Source organism: Mixophyes fleayi, chromosome 3 (assembly GCF_038048845.1).
Source record: "Mixophyes fleayi isolate aMixFle1 chromosome 3, aMixFle1.hap1, whole genome shotgun sequence".
NCBI lineage: Eukaryota > Metazoa > Chordata > Amphibia > Anura > Limnodynastidae > Mixophyes > Mixophyes fleayi.
In genome coordinates this window covers 288125570-288147379 of record NC_134404.1, presented here as the reverse complement: position 1 = coordinate 288147379, position 21810 = coordinate 288125570, and the positions used below count along the sequence as shown (strand labels likewise).

Below are 21810 nucleotides of genomic sequence, written 5' to 3'. Positions count from 1 at the left end.
AGTAGGTATATTAGCCATTTTACTGGGAAAAGTTATTTATAGCTAATGATAAACTGATCACAATAAATTGACTATGTGTGAAGATTTAGCTGAAGTGTGGGAGTAGAGAATGATGTTTAATTCAGTTCATGAGACGGGGATTGGTATAAACAGAGTAATGTATGCATTTAATTAGTTTGTGGCATCAATAAAAGTAGGTGGTAGCTTTTGTTTACAAACGAACGTAAATCAAGAAAGAAAAATAAATAACAGTTTGCAAAAGCACTTGTTTAGTAAAAATAAACAAAAAAACAAAACAACAATTATTAAATCATGCAGAATCACTACCAATATAATTTTAATTGTAACAAATGTCGGTGAGCCTACTGTCTCCGATCTGCCTTATTTGCTTATAGAAACCATTCTAAAAAAAAAAAACACTAAAAAAATAGATTTGTCGCTAATAGGGCATAGCTCCATTTTTTGTAAAGAAAAAACTGTGCACAGTTTTGTAAATGTGCCCTGAAGTACAAAGAATAAACAGCAGTTTAGATTAGCCACATATGGCAATTTGATAAATGTATTTGGACAATGAATAGAGCTCATTCACTCTTGTACTGACAGCACGAAGAATGCATTTATTCTCATTTATATATATATAGCGCCAATAATATTCTGCAGTGCTGCAGAGAGGATATGTAATCATTCACATCAGTCTCTACCAGACATACAGACAAAACTCACACAGACTAGGGTGCAGTTTATCAGAAGTCAAGTAGTTTTTGACCTGTGGGAGGAAACCGGAGCAAACACTGGGAGGACTTACAAACTCCATATAGATAGGGGCCCTGGTCAGAATCGAAACCCACAACTCCAGAGCTGTAAGGCATCAATGAGAACCACTGTTCCCCTGTGCTAGCACAGGGAGAGCACTTCTTCCATGTCAATTGTGTAGCGATTAAGCTGTAGAAACATTATAAACAGCAGGGGTGAGCGGAGGGGAAGTGTACCTCATACACCCCTATAAAAGCAGAGGGCATTCAGATACTGCTCAAAGACTGTGGATAACACAAACATCACAATGACTTGAAACTCACCATTCCTCCAGTGCATTCTCTGCAATCTTGTAGACAGGATAGATTCTCCCATGTGCTATAAGCCTTTAGACCTGCTACAAGGGCTTGTAACGGACGATTGTTCACCAAGTCTCTGTTATGGTAAACATCCTCATCAAGCATTTCTCCTGCATACCTACAAAGCAATGATATAGGCTTACTGAGCCTTCTTGTAATGTGCTATTAACAGTATATTAAGCTACAGTCAGAGAAGAGATCCCCTTTCTTATTCTGACTCATATATAATGTGTTCAATTCTATCATTTTGGGTTTCTATGCCCTATTCAAAGAAAGAACAGGGGTTGGGATACCCCCTGGTAATGGAGCAAAATAAGAAGCAATACTTCAATAAAAGGTGGGTGAGAGATAACACTTCCTTTCCAAGTTTTATCACATAAGGCCTAGCGATGTCTTCCAAGAAACAGTGGGTGGCAAGCAGTAAAAACAGAAGTATGTTTCTCATTTTACCTATGATACTATAACCTAAGGCTCTATCCCTACTGTAGCTGTTAATATGTAAATCATGCAAATAAAATCAATCATATCTAGTTATCCCAAGTGATAGCAGCCTATAGGAAAAGTGTGTCTAAAACATTAACAAAATATACTGTAGTATAAAACTGTCAGTGTAATTTTCTTTTGCAGGCTAGACCTAAAATACGACCACTGTAAACAATATAGAGGCATTGATATAAAACTGTTTATATCATATAACACCCCCAAAAAAAGAGTGTGCCCCCTAAAAAGAAAATAAGTCAAAATCGGAACTGTGTATTTTGGTTATAAAGATAATATCTTCAACATCTATCTATTCTAATAAAATAGTAACATGGGAACTATCAATATAAATAAAGAGCTGCTGGAAAGGAGAAACAAATAGGCTATTGGTGAGGTAGGTTTGGAAGTTAATATACATACTTTAGGTGTAAGAAAAGAAAAGAAAAGTGCTTGTACTATGTCTGCAGGAATATAGCTGATAGCCACGGAGGCTGTAATCTGCCAAGAATTACTGTCAGAAAGTTCAGCAAATCACATACAAAGCACAAGGTAATACCTGCTGGTAAATGTCAGAGCCAGTGCTGTTGCTAAATGTGGCATCAACCGGAGATGTTGCGTTTGGTGATCAATTATCTTCACTTCTTCTTTGCCTTTCGGGCCAAACTGTCTACGACTGAAGAAAATAAAAAGAAAACAGTTCATTAACCATGAGCACAGCAATATTACCAGTTATTTACATGAATACAAAACTACAATTATTTTGTGTCAGACTGACATTTTATACAAATCAGATTTACGATACAAGATTCCCAAGTCAAATACAAATATGTATATACAGTGCCTATACATAATCATCATACCCTGTCAAAATCATTACCTTTTGTCACATTACACCATGGGAATTGAAATAAGTTAAAACAAACTTTTTCCAGCTTTATTTACACATTATAACCCTCAACATTAAAGTAAGAATAACATTTACAAAATTTATTAACAATTAATATAATTATTAAAATACCTAGTTTGGATAAGTGACCATACCTTTAGAGTAACTATTATAAACTTACTCTGGTACAACCACTGACATTTCAGATCACAAAACAGGATAATTGGCCACCACCTGACATCAATTGCAGTGGTTTTGATTTCTTCAAAATAAAAACAACTGTTCCTTGAGGATTCCACTAGAAGTGCAAGGTAAGGGAAAGCATTATTAAGAAGTGGAAGCGTATAGCACCACCAACACCTTGGCTAGATCAGGCCATCCCTCCAAACTGGATGACAAGAGGCCAATGTCAACTTGGAAGGACTTACAAGTCTTTATGGCTGAGATTGGTTGGTCTGTGCCTGTGACATCTCACAAGCTTTACACAAAGCTGCCCTGTATGTCAGGGTGGCAAGAAAGAAGCCTCTTCTGAAAAAGAGTCATACAGTTTCATTTGTGCTTTTGGAAAAAACACTTGGAAGATTCTGATGTCAAGTGGCAAAAGGCTATATGGTCAGATCAAACGTTTGGACTGAACTTCAAGCACTATGTTTGCCACAAACCAAACACAGCGCACCAACCAAAACTAACCATACGTACTGTGAAGCATGGTGGTGGCACCATTATTTTGTGGGGGTGTTTCTATTCAGCAGGGACTGGGCGATTGGTCAGGATTGAAGGGAAGATGGACGCTGCCAAGTACACCCAAATTGAGGAAAACCTGTGGCCCTCTGCTAGACAGCTGAAGATGGGCAGGGTGATTCACCTTCCAGCAAGACTACGGCCCTAAACATACTGCCAAGAAAATAATGCAGTGGCTTATCAATAGGAAGGTGAATGTCCTTGACTGAACAAGTCAGAGTCCAGATCTAAACTCGAATATTTGTGGAAGGTCTTGAAAAGAGCAGTCCATCATTGGTCCCCACAAAGCTTGACTGAACTTGAACAATTCTGCAAGGAAGAATAGGCAAATATTCCCTAATCCAAGTGCATAAAGTTGGTAGAGGCATATCCAAGCAGACTGACAGCTGTAATTAGAGTAAAAGGTGGCTCTACAAAGTATTAAATGAGGGGACTAATCAATTTTCCAAGCCTCATTCTGTTTTTTTATTTTTTTTTATACATTTTCAGAACTAATGCCTTTTTTTAGCTGAATGTTGTAAGGCGAAATGTGTAAATAAACCTGGGAAAAAATTGATTTAATTTAATTCAATGTCCATGGTGAAATGTGACAAAAGGTATGATTCGACAGTGTATGAAGGTTTTCTATAGGCGCCGTGTGTATATCTATTTATGCATATATATCCATATCGCTCTCTGTGTATGTATATATATATATATATATACACACATATATATATATATATATACACACATATATATATATATATATATATACACACACATATATATATATATATATATATATATATATATATATATATATATATATATATATATATATATATATATAAACGAATCGACATTTAGGGGCATATTCAACCAGCTTGGCACTCCGCGATTATGCACCCGCTGCGCTTTACTCAGAGTAATACGGTACTGCAATACTGCAGATTTCCCTTCACAACCCTATTTGCTACGAAGGAAAATCCGCCTGTCGAAGTCAGCAAATTGGATAAAGTCAATTCAATTAATATCGAGCAAACTTGGTTGTCTTTGTTTGCTAATATGCGTAGAGCATGCTACGGCGTGAAAGGGCGTATCCAGCCATAACACGTGGCAATAACAGTTTTTACACTTTTATGTACATTCGCACAAACACACACATTTGTAAATAGTACACATTAATTGTAGTTGCAACACATAGTTATTTATGTCGAAATATAGTAGTGTTTATGTGTAATATTATAAGTTATATGCATATTAGTAAAACCTATGGTTCAGGTTAAAGGAAATGTGTCATGTCTGATATCATATTAATCCCCTTTACATCAGCAGCTGTCCGATGCATTCGGCGAAGAGATCGCACATTGCATACTCTAGTTATTGATGTTAGGGAATAAACCTTTAATATGATGCTGACTATAAAATGCTAATAGACTAGTTGTAACTGGAGTCTTGGCGGGAAGAAAGGATCACATCCCCTGGAGAGATGACCCCCACCTTTGGATTCTTTAGTTTGAACTAGCCTATGATCTGCAACCCCCTGGACCTTCCTGAAGCAAGCCACACCACCTGCATTGTTTTACTGTATTTCTGTTTGCATATAAGCAGGAGCTTCTCATCTAGTGTTCAGTCACATTGACCACAGACTTCAGACCTGAATGACTGTTCACTGGATTCAGAGCGCCTGCGATAAGTAACGGCTGTACTTATTATTTCGCTTTAATTATTCTGCTACTTTGAGAATAAATATTTGTGCGTTGGAAACACAAATCGAGATTCGACAATCATTATTGTATAGCGACGAAACGTGCATAACATACCTTACTGCGATCCTTTTTAAAATAGCAAACATGTCAAGTATTTACCATCATTGCAATTTTATTATTATTTTTGCAACAATACGTATGTAACGTGTTTTGGTAAACTCCCTTTCAATACCAAATACTATTCACAAAAAAACAAGGAAGTTCAAAGCTAGCACAAAAAGACAAACATCATACTGATCTCTGCACTGTTCTGGTACCTAGCAGCCTCAGAACAGTGGATTATTATTATCATCATCATTTACTTATGCGGTCCCACAAAGAGTCCGTGAAGCCAGACAATGAAGGGAGATGGATAAGATAAACACCGGAGTAAAATAAATGGAACAACAACATATTCAGACAGGGATGATTTAGAGCACTATGATCAATGTGAGCCCCATCGCTAGTGCAATAAGAGCCCCTATACCAGCCATGACACCCCCACATTTTGAAAAAACTGTAATGTCATTGGCTGTGCTCCAGATGCATGTCTAACAGCTAAATGTAACTTATATTTTATGGCAGCCAAAATGCCGTTTTTGTCGCGGGGTGGGGCCAAAATGAAGCGATTCACGTCATTTTGACAGGAAGATGCCGTTTGTGGGATATTTGCCTGTTCTCCCGGGAGTCCAGGAGACCTACCTGAATTTCGGGAGTCTCCCGGACATTCTGGGAGAGTTGGCAAATATGGAATATATGTCAAATGTTTGTAAAATATCTTTATATTTGAAGAGTACTGATGTCACTCCTATAAAATGTAATGTGTTCTGCCGTGAGGTTACGTGTGTCAGTGATGAAATGGTCAGAGAAGGTAAAATACACTTGTATACCTATATATGTGGATCACCTCATACAGGAAGAGATCGACCAAAACTGTGTATGTTTGTTTGGTGGCTATACCATATATACATGAACTATGTATACCTTGCATCAACATTATTCTGTGTATTCTGGACATAGGTGAGGGGCGATACTGCGTATTAGTCGCCAGCGTTCTAGCACCTAATCGCAGAACGTCAATTAAATATGTTTTGAAACATAAGCGATGCAAACAAGGTATAACTACTGGAATTGAGCAAACTGTGTTATGGTCCAACAGAATTCAGCTGCACATGCAATGCCGACCTTCACAAGAACCATGCAGGAATGCCTTATAAGAATTTATAGGCACAAACATTAGCAACAAAATAGTTTTAGCATAAAGCAGAAACATGGTAGTATACCAAATATAGTTTTTTTTTAGCCTGGAAGCACCTGGAGCTATTTAACTAAGAATTAAGGCTAGATTTGTGAAAGAGGTAATCTTTGCATAGCAAAACAAAGCCCTGGATCTGGAAACAATGACAAATAAAATAAAGTACTTACTGTACAAAGCAACCTCATATTCTCATAAATAAATAAATAAACATAAATGGGACTACATCATTTATCACTGAATATTTAGCTAAATTCACTGAGATATTATTAAGAAACACTTCAAACAAAGCATACAAAACACAAGAATAAGATGTTAATGAAAGCCTTTTCACAAGAATCACATATATTCCATGTGATAGTGGTCCTGTCGATAGATCTGTAATATTGGGTGGAAAGCATGTGTGAAAAGTGCCTGTTGATATTCTCTACCTAAGCTGTCTTATCTTATGTTAGAAATAAAGAAAAGAGGACGACTGTTAACACAAATTCTTGTACTCTGCAGAAGACTACAGAGATAAATAAAGTCACAACTGAACCTAATAGCAAAAGATATTTAATACATATTGAAATTGATAGTGACCACAAGATAATAAAGCTAATATTCAGATTTAATGTTTTTATCTCTAGAATGTAAGCTCTAATTGGTAGGGCCCCCTCTACCCTCTGTCTCATGTTTGTCTCATGTCAGGTCTTAATTCTTTGCTCTGTGTGTACACACACATGGAATTTGTACCTCTATCCATGCTAGCTGTAACTATTAGCTCGTGACTATCCAATGTTTGTGTTAATTGTATTCATGTATCTTTTATTATGTTTATTGTATTCATATATGTTATAACTGTACAATGATTGACCGACGCTATGGAATCTGTGGCGCACTGATGATGATGATGATGTTTATAGACAAGCTCATCAATGCTTGACCGAGTGCAAGCGTAATTCGTAAACACTCCCTACATAAGATAAGGTACAGCAAACTAATCTGGGACTGGAATGGCTGATTGCCGGGATATGGGGTTTACCAAAATAAAGGTAATTCTTTTGAAATAGCTGCATGTTATTTATGATTATTTACTTCCAAAACTGGGAAGCAATGTCCAAATTTATACCTAGAATTGCTTATGAAGTTAGCCTGCCAGGCAAATCCAGTTATTGGGCCCAATGGTCATAGGCCATATATTTACTGAAGATGAGTTCAATTTTGACACCCATTCAACAACCAAAGTTTAATGTATCTAGCCAGGGGCACTCAGGCTCAGTGGCTAAATTACCTGGACAATGGCTGCGTACACTGAAAACTTGTGGTTATTTACCAGTCCCATTCAACCACTAATTGATCTCATGTTGTTGGTGGTCTTGGACTCACACACACAAAGTGACTTAGTGCCAATTTACTCGAAAACAACCACATTTTATGTCTAAATGACAGTGTGTATGTGGACAGCTTTACATCAATGCATGATTAAACAAAAGCTATGATTATTACTGTGGGTTCTGCTGTCAAAACAATGATACCTTTTTGTGGTGATAAATGGAATAAAAACCTTTAAAGATTGTCTAAAAATACAAAGAGTATTTGTTAGCTGAGATAGAAGGTGGCCTGGGGCTATATTTACTAGGCAATTGTACAGGATATGGTCTAGACAACAGTTTTAACCATCTACTCATTTTATCTTTATTTTCTTATTAATCTTGGATTTTAGTATGTTATTACTGTAGATGAGTTATGCAAGAGCTTACTTGTTTGTTTCCTTTATTGTTAATTCACACTCTTCTGTCATTAAGTCTTTGCTGTGACACATACAGTGATCTAAATTGGCCAGTTAGCAAGAGTGGAAATTGATGTAACTGATGCACAGACATATGTTTGTATATAGCTAAAACTTGTTAGAATGGAATTGCAAGATACAGATGAAGTTGAAAGATAATGTTCAGAAGGCAGGGGCTACAGTATAATGTAAGCACTTATTAACATGACAGTTTAAAATGCCCCTGCTATTCTGATCAGAACAATGCTTGCATACAGTAAGCGGTGTATGCATACACCAAAAGAATGCGTGTCAGCTCACCACACTGGCCAACAATGTCAGGAGCTGGAATCTTGCCATAAAGACAAAAGTATATTCAGGGAAGCAGAGAATTAAAGGCATAATGAAAGAAATTAAACCAGATCTGACAGTCAGATGACCAAGGTCACAATAATAGACTAAATAGTCTGCAAGGGGTTAAAAACTGTGAACAAATCAGACAAAGATAACATAAGAACAAGAGAATGCCAACAACAGGAATACTAATACAGAAACTGACACATTAAGGGTTGGCCAGGGCTGAGATGCGATGGAGACACCTGCCTAGACATAGCCGTGTAAAGTGGGTGCTGGAGAAGAGTGCAGTCAAGTTGCACACTCCTGGCCTCCCAAAAAATTCCTACCTTGACTGTGAGGTTGTCATAAAGGATTATGTCGCCATGCAGATCATGCATCCTCAGTCCTATATATGATGAGCATATGGCTATTGTGCTGGCCCATGTGACCATATTAAGTGGCCATTGTATGTGATAGGCATAGGGATGTACTATATGTGCTAAGCATCGGGTGCATTATATAGACACAACACTATTTAATATGCTCAACAGTTTGTTGATGCGGACAGTATTTGCTTTTTTTCCAATAGGCAGGTGCCCAATTTCTATTTTGCCGTACTGAGCAACATGCTAATTGTATCCTTTTTAAAATGGCAAACATGCCAAGTATTTACCATCATTGCAATTATATTATTATTTTTGCAAGAATACGTTTGTAACGTGTTTTGGTAAACTCCCTTTCGATACCAAATACTTTTCACAAAAAAAAGGAAATTCAAAGCTAGCACAAAAAGACAAACATCAAACTGCTCTCTGCACTGTTCTGGGACCTAGCAGCCTCAGAACAGTGGATGATTATTATTATCATCATTTACTTATGCAGTGCTACAAAGAGTCCGCAAAGCCATACAATGGAGGGAGATGGATAAGATAAACACAAGAGCAAAATAAACGGAAGAACAACATATTCAGACAGGGATGATTTAGAGCACTATGATCAATGTGAGCCCCACAGCTAGAGCTTTTAAAATGCATAAAGTTACATAGCAACCAGGATCAGCGAACCTGTGATGGGGGTTGTATTGTAGCACACTAAGGTCGGCCTAGACTACATAATGTACCTAGATACACCTGCCCAGTTGCAGTTATATGAAGCTATATGGTAGTACTGCTGGAACAACTACCAATTTCATAGGTGACCCTTTACCTGTAAACCATTGTCTTTATCACTGGCAGTTCTGTTAAGTTAAAAATAGAATTGCTGAATAGTGTTCATGCTCAAGGAAGCCAGGTGACCTTATGTCAGCAGTGGACCTACATTAATTACACCACTACTGCCAACAATGTGTTTTACCAGTACTGCTCACAACCCTATACGCTACACCCCATTGTTACACCAGCACTGCCGCCCTATGCAAGATCAACATTGCACAATAAGCCTTTTATTATTTTAGGAGCTGAGGGAAACACAAGGTTGCACCCATGACATCACGGACTGGAGCATGTAATTACTATTTATTAATAAAATAATCATATGAACTAGCCCATGGCATCACAACAAACCCTCAACAACATACCTACAGTAACTGGCATCCCAGCTTAATGTCTCAGAACAGTAGGAACAGTGCACTCGGCTCCCTCTGCAAGCACCATTGATCTCTAGGCAAACACCTACATTACCTTGTTGCTACATGGCCTTCTAGGTGGCCTTAGGCATCATATTTAGAGGATGACACAACATTGTGTACTGTATCTCTATGCACTTTCACTATTATGAAGGCTACAGATAAGTAAAGCTTGAATTTCTCATAAGGGAGGGTGAGAAGAGATTACCAGAGCTGGGGCCAGTTTCCCAGTATAATAATTATGTTGAACTTTGGGTCTAGGTATTAGCAAAGAGGCGGTGGATGGGACCATCAACGTGATTGGGATTGCAGCTTCAGACATCTGTTTAACTAGTTTCAAGGAACGAGACATGAACTGAGACAGTGTACAGTCATCCAGTGTCACCTCAAGCAGCATGTATTTACTACTGCTGCCGGCTTTCTTACTATAGGGACGTAGGAAGTGACATTCATCATAGGTCAGGCAAGGTTAGTAGCCCAGCAACTTTATTCACAACACCCATTAAAACATGAACAATCAAGTTTGACAGTAAAGTGTCCCTGACAATATTATTTTACAAATTCAACCATGGATGCTGCTGTGCTGGCTGCTAAGAAGTAAATCTGTAGCACGATACAGAGATTTGCCTGTGCTGCAATATTTATAGCTATGTGAGGTATTGCTTACTCACATCTCCCTTTCCTTCTCTTCCCACTGTAAAGTGAAAATCCTATTAATATTACACAATACCACATTAGGAGGAGACCTGAGTAGACTGAAGGAATGATAAAACTGAGGCCGTTCGTGAGGAAATAATATTGCAAAGGTGACACTCTTCCCTGGTTTTATGCTTTGCCCCCATCAGACAGGATATGTGTGACCAATCAGGGCTAATAACTAAAAGTAAAACAAAAAAAAAAGAAAAGAAAATAAGTAGAAGGGAAAAGGATTTTAATAAAAGGATAAATTACAAGTATGCAAGGCAGGAAACGGCTTCAGGTATAGAGAGAACTTTTCTTTCACTTGTATTTTACCCAGGCCATGACTCCCAAAACGTATGTAGCTCATGAACAAGGTGTGGCATTTACCATGATCATATTTGACTAACTTCGCTAATGTCTTTTTTTATTAATGTGACACTGGTGAGGCATTTGTAGCTACACAGCAATTGTAAAATGAAATCAATTAACATAAATTATATTTAAATTAGCTTTCTCATCTTTGCCCAAGCATGTTTGTTCATAAGAGATTTGCCCTGCATTGGTGCATTTCTTTAAGCTTACCTGATAACCATTTACTAATTATAGGGAATGCAGAGGTTCAATAATTATGTCTAGTACACTTGAGAACCTCAGAACTCACAACTTATTGAATCCTTGTAAAACAAATTACAAAAACAGATATTGAACAACGGTCAAAGTAAGATTATAGTTAGTTAACAGACTTGCATAAATATAATATTTTTACAATATATGCAATACATTATGTACAGGGCAGAAATTGTAACAAACATTTTTAAATAATAATAAAAAACATACAACCAGGAAAGGTGAAATCAATCAATAAGCAATTGTGTAAACATATCACTAGCCAGCCCAGGCTCCTGTGTTTTCCTAGTGACCAGTAAATAGTAACAGCGCTTTGAAGGATGACATCACCTTATTCAACCATCACCTTGAGGCTCATTACCTCTGAAGAGCGACACTGTTTGTTTATTGACCGTGTATCGTGGTGACAAGTGCAAGGAAGAAAAACAAGAAACAGAGGATTTATATAACATTGTCTAAATCAAAGAGGATTTAATCTGACCAGCATGCAAATGTACTAACTTTATGCTAGTTGGTTTATTATAAAAACAGAAATAAATGTTTTGTATGTTATATAAGGCACTTATAAATAGAATATAATGCACTATAGTTTAAAGTATTTTTAGGGGGGTATTCAATTAGGATTTGCAGTCATGATTACGCGCAGCTTTGCGTGTAAAGTGTCATTACGGTACAGTGTCATTGTACGGTAAGTGTCGGTGCGCACCCCTACAGGGAGCGCACAGAAATCCACGATGTTGCGATACCGGGACCTGGGCAGCCGCGCGTAATAAGGGCCACGAATGCTAATTGAATATGCCCCTTAGAATGACATTTGCAATCAATAATTCATCTATATACTACACTTGTGGTTAGAAAGTTAGAATATACATTTCCATAAAATGTTGAAATATATTAGATGAAGCATAATAATCTGGCTGAAAATGACAAGACGAGGACAAGAAGGGTACAATAAACCCCTAAGAATGTTCAGCCATGCCTTCTTTAGAGGTCGTTATTATCATAAAGCACCTTTAAGCTACATCCATTTTTTGGGATGAGACAATATTCATGGCATTGCAGCCTATTTGTCAGTAATGTCACTATTTCCTAAACTGCTCTCTCATGAAACATGGATCAGACCACAAAATAGTTGCCTTCATTAGGTGTAGATGATGACCAAACCCCTAACAATAACTGTGACACCTTGAAATTTATGACAAGCATTAATCATAACTCCTCTAAACCCTTCAATAAAGTATGGTACCCTTGGTTGTCCTTCTTTCAATACCGCTCTCCCTTCCCCTGACATAGTTAGTGCCTGCGTTCCCTACAAACGCTTAGCCCCCCTTCCCTCTCCCCCCCCTCTTTGCGGCCCTAGCAACGCTACCTGCTCTACTCCCTCACTTTTTTCCTCTGTCTTCTTCTCTTTTTCTCCTGCCCTTATTTCTCCTCCTCCTCTCCTCTCTTGCTTCTTCTGTCCTCTCTCACCTCTCTCCTTATTCACCTAAACCTAAAAGTCTGATGGTCTATTCAATTGGGTTAAGTCTGCTTACTGTTCCTACAGAAATGTATTTACTAGCTTCACTCATCATACCCGCAGTTGTTTTCCTGATCACATTTTATTACTTCTCTACTTGTGCAATTGACAAAAAAAACATTTTTTAAAAAAAATTAACTGTGACACCTTTAAAATAGAACGAAATGCTACCAACCAAACAAGAAAATGTCAGTTTTAAAAAACTAATAAAAATTATGCAATAGTCTCACTTTAGAATTTGAGCAACCAATCAGATTATAGCTGTCATTTATTTAGGACATTCTACAAAATAATAGCTAGAATCTGATTGGTTGCTATAGGCAATATCTCTACTCTGTCAAACCCGCAGTTTAGTAAATATACCCTCAAGACCCTTAATGAGCATATGAATGATATATGCCTATTTGATACATAGAGGGCACTTAATCTATCTTCCCAATAATGCTTACTCGAAGATAGACAAGCTCTTTGAGTGCAACCTCATTTCTATACGATTAGTAAACATCACTATACAAATGAACCCCTAGTCAAACCACTTAATAGTTACCTCCACAATGGGACTACTAGGGGACAACATGGACAGGCCTTCATGGAGTTTCATTAAAACACTCTTAAAAATCCCCCAATTCCAAACAAAAGTGGTGGAAAGTATTGCTGACTATTTCTCTAACAATGTATTATACAATTGCAACCTTCAACTAATCTGGAAAGCACACAAATAAGGTGTTAGGAGTACTGTCTGTACTGTACCGCAACAAAGAACAAAAGAAAAAAATGGAAGATCTCATAAACTTGGTGTAATCTCTTGAAAACACACATAAGCTGTACCCTTCAAAAGAAAATTAGCATTAACTCCCGTCGACCAGGGACGAGTTTAACAATATCATATTTAAGAAAACAGAAAAATATCTGAACTGGCTTAATCAACGCTTCTATGAGAAAAGTAACAAAAGCAGACACCATGCTAGCAAGTAAGTTAAAACATCAGATGGCAACACATGCAAACCAATCAATTAAAGATTTGACAGGGTCTCATGGCCATTTATGTCCTAGGCACTCATGCACTACGGTTTCAGAGACAAATACCTGCATGCAATTAAAGCTCTGTAACACAAACCCTCCACAACAGTCCTCACCAATAGCCCCTTTCACCTGGCAAATGGTACCAGACAGGGCTGCCCCCTCTCCCGCCAGATATTGGCCCTTGTGATAAAACCCCTGGCCAGCAGAATTAGATCTAACCTGGATATCTCTAACTACAGCCAGCAAATCTCTGTACTAAATTGCTCTTTTTTACTGACAATACCCTATTAACCCTTAGCAAACCTCTCATCATTCTCCCTAATCTATTTAGGGAACTGAACGAATTTGGCACTGTATCTGGTTACTCGGTCAACAAACAAAAAAACCAAAGTCTCTCCACCTCTCCACTTGAGAAAGCTGTTCAAGTTAAACTTTGAATTCCAGTGGTGCTCACAATACAATAAACATTTAGGGGTTAATATCGCTAAATCTTATGATTGGCATGATCTATCATACAATCTTTTCCTCTGGAAGCAGATTCAAATGGGAGGCTTGGGAAACAGACATTGGAATGCAGCTACAGGAGGACAACTGTATTGAATGAAGGCCAGGATGGCTAAATGTTCCATAAGCATTGCTATAAAAGAAAAGCAAGTGGTTCCGCAACAACATGAGAGATTGGTATGTCATAATGCAGAGATAGGCAACCTCTGGCGTTGCAGATATCGTGGATTCAGAAATCTGCCATAGAATGCTGAGATGTAGTTTCAGAAGCACCAGAGCAAACTATGTTTATGTACAAACACATACAGCATGCACTAATAAGGAATCTGGAGTGTTTATATGTAATTACAATATGTGAGCACAGTACTAAAAAAATTATATAAAAAAATACTTTAAAGGCAGTACAGTAAAAGGGTCATAACTAGTAAAGGTATCCTTCAAGACAACCCCTAACTACTTTCCCACCCTGCAAACGTCCTCTTACCCCTACTGACAGCCGGAACACACTCTGTACTTTGTAGTCAATTACCTTGACACCTGGATCCGACCAAACACTACACCCTTTCATCAAAGAGCCACACCTTTCGTATCTCAAAATTAGGGACTGTTGGAAAGTAATCTTCAAAACCACTGTATTTCAGATAGAGTGCATAGTAGTGTAGAGTAATATGGAATTAGGAAGAGTATAGAGATATGAAGACATTTGCATGAGAAGCCAGGGAGCATGAAAGAGAATCTTTTATAACATTATGGCGACAGAGGGCAAATATTTGCAGTAAGGCCCTCTTTTTTGGGGAAGAGAGATTTAAGTAGGAAGCAAGAATGATGGAGGATAAAGTTCGAGATAAGGAAGCAAAGAAATTCTGAGCAGGGACTATGAATGATAATGGAACTGGAGCAGGAAGCGGGTAGTATTTCTAGGAAAGAACAGAGTTTGGGGGTAAACTGATTGAGAAGCTAGGCAAGCACTAAGAATGTCCCCTTTGACATATAAAAAGTTAAATGGCATTTCTGCTTGCTCGTGGAACTGAACAGATTTCACATCATCAAGAAGGGGAAAATAAAACACACTGCAAAACTTCTCCTTCACAAGCTTACGACAAGAATAGAGCTTAATCCTCCTCGCAAAGCATTCATTTCCTTTACCGGAGTCTGTGAGCACAGGCTTGCTCCACCGCAATTTTATTCTTCTTCTGAACTGTAATCTTTAATCTTCACATTTCCCTACAGCCAGAGTAGTGCAGCACAGCTGTGCTTACATCAATAGGGTAACCTTTATATTGTGTCATAGCTGACATGGCTGGGTTGCATTTCAAAGTGAAGTACTGCCAATGCAGCACCACATAACATTTGCAAACAACAACTGCTAAACAAAGAAAAGGGTAAGAAGCATGTGTTGTTCAAACAAATAATTGAAAGAATGTAAAAGAATGCATAAAGAACACTCAATATCTCAACCCAATTAAATAGCAATCCAAGTTAAAAAAATATATTTATTACAGCATTTTAATTTTCTGACCTCAAGATCATGGTGAACAACAAGTGGATGATCACTATAACCTACCAGAAACAGACAGCGTGAAACATTTTGCTTTAGCCTATAGTCATTAACAACCATCATTGATATGATTTTCTAGAAGCCAAGTACCTGGACAAATGTTTAAAGCACTGAAGCTGTAACCATTATCACAGCTAGTGTGGTTTCCATAAAGCACAGTGTCACAATAGTATTAATGAACTCAGGAGTAATGGACAGTTGAATCTGACACTCCCCATGTGGAACAAATAAGTGTACTTAGCCAGTTATTATACTGATGTACTCAAATTAGCGCCTGCAGGGCACATGGCACTTATTAACTACCCAATGACAGACATGTTATTTCTGAAATACTCTATGTACTATAATTTAGGTACCTTAGTTCCAGCATCTCTAAAAGTAGCTCCAGAGGGGAGTGGCAGAGTGTATGCGGCTGCACCACCCCACATACACATACATTTGAATGACAGCTCAGTCGCTCACTCTTAGTGAAGCATGTTGACACCAGCAAAACATGTAGAATGTGTGTCTGCTCCCCTCGTCCTTGTTTTTTAGAACCCCGTTCCCTTGACGATAAAACGCTTTAATTAAATATTGTTATAAAAAATGCAGAATGTGACCCGACTGTTTTGCGTCAATGTCCAAGCGCTAACTTTCGTGTGGAACCATGTGACACCATCCATTGTTTGTCCAGACCTTAAACTTGCGTTGCACTGTATGAAAGGAGGATTATATATAAACGAAAAACAAGCAATAAGCCTAGACGTTAGGAATTATATAAAAAAAAAGTAGGAAAACATTATATATACACACACACATATATATATATATATATATATATATATATATATATATATATATATATATATATATATATATATATATATATATATATATACACATACATACAGGAAGAGGGTTATTTGCCACACCTTTCCTGCATAGAAAGTTACAATCCCGGAGAGTTTACACATACGGCCTGAAGTCCCACCTAGGCTTTCCCACAGCACAGAAGACACACAGGTGCACAGCATGGGTGTGATTGCTGTGGTGTGTGTATGTGTATAAATGGATTGTGGGAACTGGTGGGCGGGGCTTTCAATGCCAACAAGTAGGGACCCAGGACAGAGGGGAGGAGGTCCTGGGACCCCCCTTATAATCTGGGGAACTGGTTCATCGCCTGTTGCCACTAGGGGCCATAGTACAACAACACTGACAGAATACCAGTGACATGGGGCAGATTTTGGGGATAAATTACCTCAGATAGTGACAGGATGATGGAAAGGAGCAGCACACAGGGATGGTCTGTCAGCGTCCAAGAGATATTACCCCTGCAAAGCACGAGAGAGAGATATTACCCCCGCAAAGCACGGCAGAGAGATTTTACCCCTGCAGACGAAGGGTGAGTGAACACTGCTGTGAGAGAGATGAGGGTGATCTAGAGAGCCGCCATTTTGAATGTGACTGCCCCATTGATATTCTGTGCATGTAGCCGTTAAACTGTTGCAGTGATATATATGTACAGTTCCTATATACATCTCCTGTCTCCTCCTGCACAGTTCTTAAGATTGTGCTGGAGTGAAGAAGGCATGTAAATAGTTTATTTTGCAATAAAGAGATGGTCTGGCGGCCGCATTATTGAGACATCTGATTGCACTGCACCCCCAAGTTACATCACCTGTGTCCCAACAACTTCACAGAGTTTCTGGAAGAATAACCTGCATGTGCGGGGGACCAACTGGTCATCTACATTCTTGCCAAGAGCTAGCCAGGGCTGAGAAGGAGGTGCACTGCCTAAACTGTGCACCTCACACTACACAATGACAGGGGGTGTTATATATATATATATATATACACATACATAATCACCCACAAAGCCTTACTGCACATGTAAATGGGGTAGTGTCATTCCCAATAAATATCAGCTCAGAAAAACAAAATATATACAGCCCAAAACAGGGGCTCTGGGAGGTGTCAAATACTACAAATAATTACTAAAATATTATGAATAAACAGATTGTTGAAAATATAAAGAGTTTGTATTTATTAGATACAATCTAAAAGAAATTAAAGAAAACACATGAGTTGACATCTGATTGCATCATATGCAGATACTATTAGGCTTTAAACAAATATAAAATCATAAAAATGCAGATGGTGGACAATCACTGATCATTTAATAAATCATGCATAACATAGCTTGCCATTAGGGTGAGTGGAATCCACAAATACTGTTAGATGCAATTGATAAAAAACTATCATATACCAGTGATCTAATAGCATACTTGCCTACTTTTTAAATCTGTACTCCGGGAGATCGGAGTACAGATCATGTGCAAGAGGGTAGGAGGGGGCGTGATGATGTCATTACGTCACTATAGCCCCGTCCCTACCATAAAATACAGAAATTCAAGGTATTGAATAGGGGGCGGTGCTTAATGGTGTGATTAATCCCCACCCCCTGCTATTCAATTTTACAGGGTCTGGGAGGTTTGCCTACTCTTCTGTGAGTCCGGGAGTACGCCCCGAAATTCGGGAGCCTTCCGGTAATTCTGGAAGAGTAAGCAAGTATGTCTAATAGAGATATTCCAAGTGGCTAATTCGAATAAGATACACCTCAGAAAAGAATCCAGTCCTAAGAAAGCCTCAGTATGACCACTTTTATCCTGTGTACTGCAGACAATAGAAAGGAACTAAATATGACTCAGGAATCATATATCAACATGGTCCAACCCGATTGGTATACCGCATAATAAGGACTAAATATGTAGATGGTGTTAATGAGATAACTCACATCCTCCACTGATTAATCAAGTCCCGAGGCTCCACAATAATAATTGAATATTCCGATCTCGGTGATGTATGGTGCACACCAAGAATCACTGCACTGGCAGACTCACCGACCACTGAAAAGATTTCCAAGTGCTACAGGTTTCCACTGAGCGAGGCGGAGAACTTGGAGAGCAGTCTTGCGGATTCACAAATGGAGTGGAATCAACCTCTGACGTGTTTCGTCTGCTGGCATGAAGACTCTCAAAGCTTTGAGAAAGTCTGCATGCATGCTAGCAAACGAAACGTGTCAGTAGTTGATTCAGGTAAATTGAATAATAGTCCGGCATAGGTATCAGAGGGACTGTGCCTTGAGTTTCGGAATTTCCGCCGGTAAGCCTCAGGAGTTGAAATTAAGTAATAATGCTTTCTTAATTGCGACATAATCGCTGTCCAGTTCCTGGGGAAGGTCTGCAAACGCTTCCAAAGCTTTCACTCTCAGTCCAAGAGTTAAATAGCTGGCCCACTCACTGGAGACCAGCTCAAACGGTCGGCAAGTCCTTTCAAATTTTCCAGGAATGAATCAAGGTCGCCATCTTTTTCAAACACAGGGAATTGGTCGTGCCTGGGTTTTTTCTTACCCAGACCTCGGTCTGCCGACTGGCCGTTGAGCCTGGCTAGCTCTAACTGGTATTCGCGTTTGACTTGACGCTCAGCAGCCTATGTCTGCTCTACGTTCAGTAGCCCCCCGGTCTGCAGCAGCGCTGCGTTCAGCAGCCTCCTGATCTGAAGCAGCGCGGCGTTCAGCAGACTCTTGCTGCAGCGATGTTACATCATAAGTATCCTTCAGCTGTTTGAGGGCAGCATGCATGTAATACTGCTTTCATACTGCCACCCCTGCAGTTTCCCGGGTTTTACTGCCCCCCATGCAATTTTCCCGGCTCAGAGACCTCGTTCACACTGCATCCTAGACCTGGGAATTTCCCAGGTCGACACCATTCATACTGCACATGGGTCTGCCCTGGCAATAAGTGTGAGCCATCACAAGAGGAGCTTTCATTGGCTGAAAAATACTGAGGTCATTTAAAAGGGACTAGTTTTATTGCACACAAAGATGAGGTCAAAGTGGGTGGTGACTGTTCACAGCACTGCTTTAATCATGGCCGACGAGTCACTTTTGTGTAGGCCGAAGTTCATGTTTTATTGCGTTTACACCGAATGAGATGCTTTATATGAGACCCGGGTTCAACCCGGGTCTCACCATTCATACTGCAGGCTAACCAGGGCCGACACGGGAATAACCCTACCAAAAGTCCCAGGTCTAAATCCTGGGTTGTCAGATCCAGGATTTTTGACTAAACATTATTACTGCGCATAAACCTGCTTTGTCTGGGCTTGCCACCGCAAAAACCGGGGTTTTTCATGCAGTATGAATGGGCTATAACTGTCCAGGGTAGGTTCCTCACTTGGTTCAACAGAGGTATTTGTGGTAATGTCCAGTGTTAACTGCTCTTCTGAAGCAGAGATGATTTCTCCCTGGCCTCTCCCGGCACTTAGCTTCCGATCAGCATTCAGAAGTGCTTGAATCAGTTGCTCTCGGTTCCTGACGGGGAAGACAGCAAGTCCTCTTTCGGCACACAAAGCCATTCTGGACCTCACACTTCCACCAAATAAAAGATAGAAAAGAAAAACAAGAAAAAATAGGGGGGGCAGAAACTATATGTGCAGTATGTCCCTTAAAATTTTGTAAACCTTGAGCGTAATCTCCGTTCAATTAGGATGCTGACTCTCTTTAGAATAACACACCACTAATTCACTTAACTTCTTATGATAAAAAGAAAAATATTATCAATCCCACCAAGCTGCCAACCAATTTGTCACAAACGCCCAGCCTGTCCCAGATATAGCAATCTGAAAAACTGTCCGTGACTGGTGTTACCTTAGCTAATTAACAATGAATACACCTTTTCTGCCACCACAAAGGATTTATTATGGTGTTCTTACGTTCACCAGAACCACTTATTATTGTTTTACACTTAAATCACATACATATTGTCAGGCGCCGTCCCTCCGCTCCTTAGGGTCGGCCGTATGTTACTGCCCACACCGCATCTGGTTGACTGGCAACTAGTTCAGGCCGGACCTATTGCGTACGCGCGTCCCGTTGCTAGGCAACGTGATGGATTGCTGCAGCGGGCGATGACATCATGCCGCCGGCATTCCTATTGGCCTCCTGCATTATTTAAGTCTGACTCTGACACCAGCATTAGGTCTAACCTGCTCCCAGCGTCCTTGTTGTTTCTTTGGTTAAGTCTGACTACTCTTGCTCTCCTCTGTTCCCTGCTGACCCGGCATGTCTGACCTCTCTATTTGGAATCTCCCTGTGCATTGTTTATCCTTGGAAGTTAGCGACCCGGCTTGTTTGACTACTCTCTGGATTCCTCCCTGTGTACCTCCATAGCTAGCACGTTACCAAACCGGCTCATCTGACCCCTCTTGTACCTCACTATACGGCTCAGTAAAGGACCGCGACCTGCGCGTCTCCTGCTGCAAAAAACATACCTCCTTGCGGGGTTTCTGGAGAAGACCAGGGGGGCGCGTTAGGCTCCACACCTTCTACTTGAGCTGCGTCAACGTTAACAGATACTCCTTACGTATATTGTGACACATATGTAGCATGAGCCTCCCTGGGCTTTGTAAGTTCACAAAGAATCACGGAGAGTACGCTAGATAAAATGTTTATTCTGAAAAAATATTTCCAAGGCTTATTTACATAAAAGGTAATAAATAGACATACAATAGGTTTGCACAAAAGAGTTTCAGAAGATAAAATTGGAACTAAAAGCAGAATCCCTACTTACAAGTTCAGGAATTGGCATGTGAGGAGTACACATTGAGAAGAATCGCACATTTCAGTCGTGGTAGATCCTCCTCAAAGAAATGGACAATATGATGTCTGAAACAAGGGATTTTAAAACCATTTCTTGTTGGGCTCTTTACCCCCCACCTTAGGAATTTTATTTTTCACATAAGTTAGAGGGATGCACAAAATGACACAGAGTTTTCCCGAAGTAAATTATCTATCACTAAGATATAAGTTTCAGAGGATCTTTCACCTCTGAACTTTCTGTCTGGCTAAGCCTAACTCCGCTGCATACTCATCTTTCTCTGGGCCTGGCTACTTTCACAAGACCATTGACACTTGCCTAAGTCAGACTCAGGTTAGTAAACAAAAT

The 21810-nt window shown here is 39.3% G+C and overlaps 1 protein-coding gene across 4 annotated transcripts in view; it reads right to left on the bottom strand.

Moving 5' to 3' along the window:
- The window catches only part of ACOXL (acyl-CoA oxidase like), a 368095-nt gene that overhangs the window by 191919 nt on the left and 154366 nt on the right, over positions 1 to 21810 (bottom strand). For all 4 annotated transcript variants that reach the window (XR_012689756.1, XM_075203751.1, XM_075203752.1 and 1 more), the window contains exons 11-12: positions 2149 to 2265; positions 1077 to 1230 (exon numbers count right to left, since the gene is read on the bottom strand). Coding sequence is in view for 3 of the 4 variants with exons in the window: in XM_075203751.1 (XP_075059852.1) it covers positions 1077 to 1230; positions 2149 to 2265 (271 nt within the window). In the remaining variant the exon portion in view is untranslated. The remainder of the gene's footprint in view (positions 1 to 1076; positions 1231 to 2148; positions 2266 to 21810) is intronic.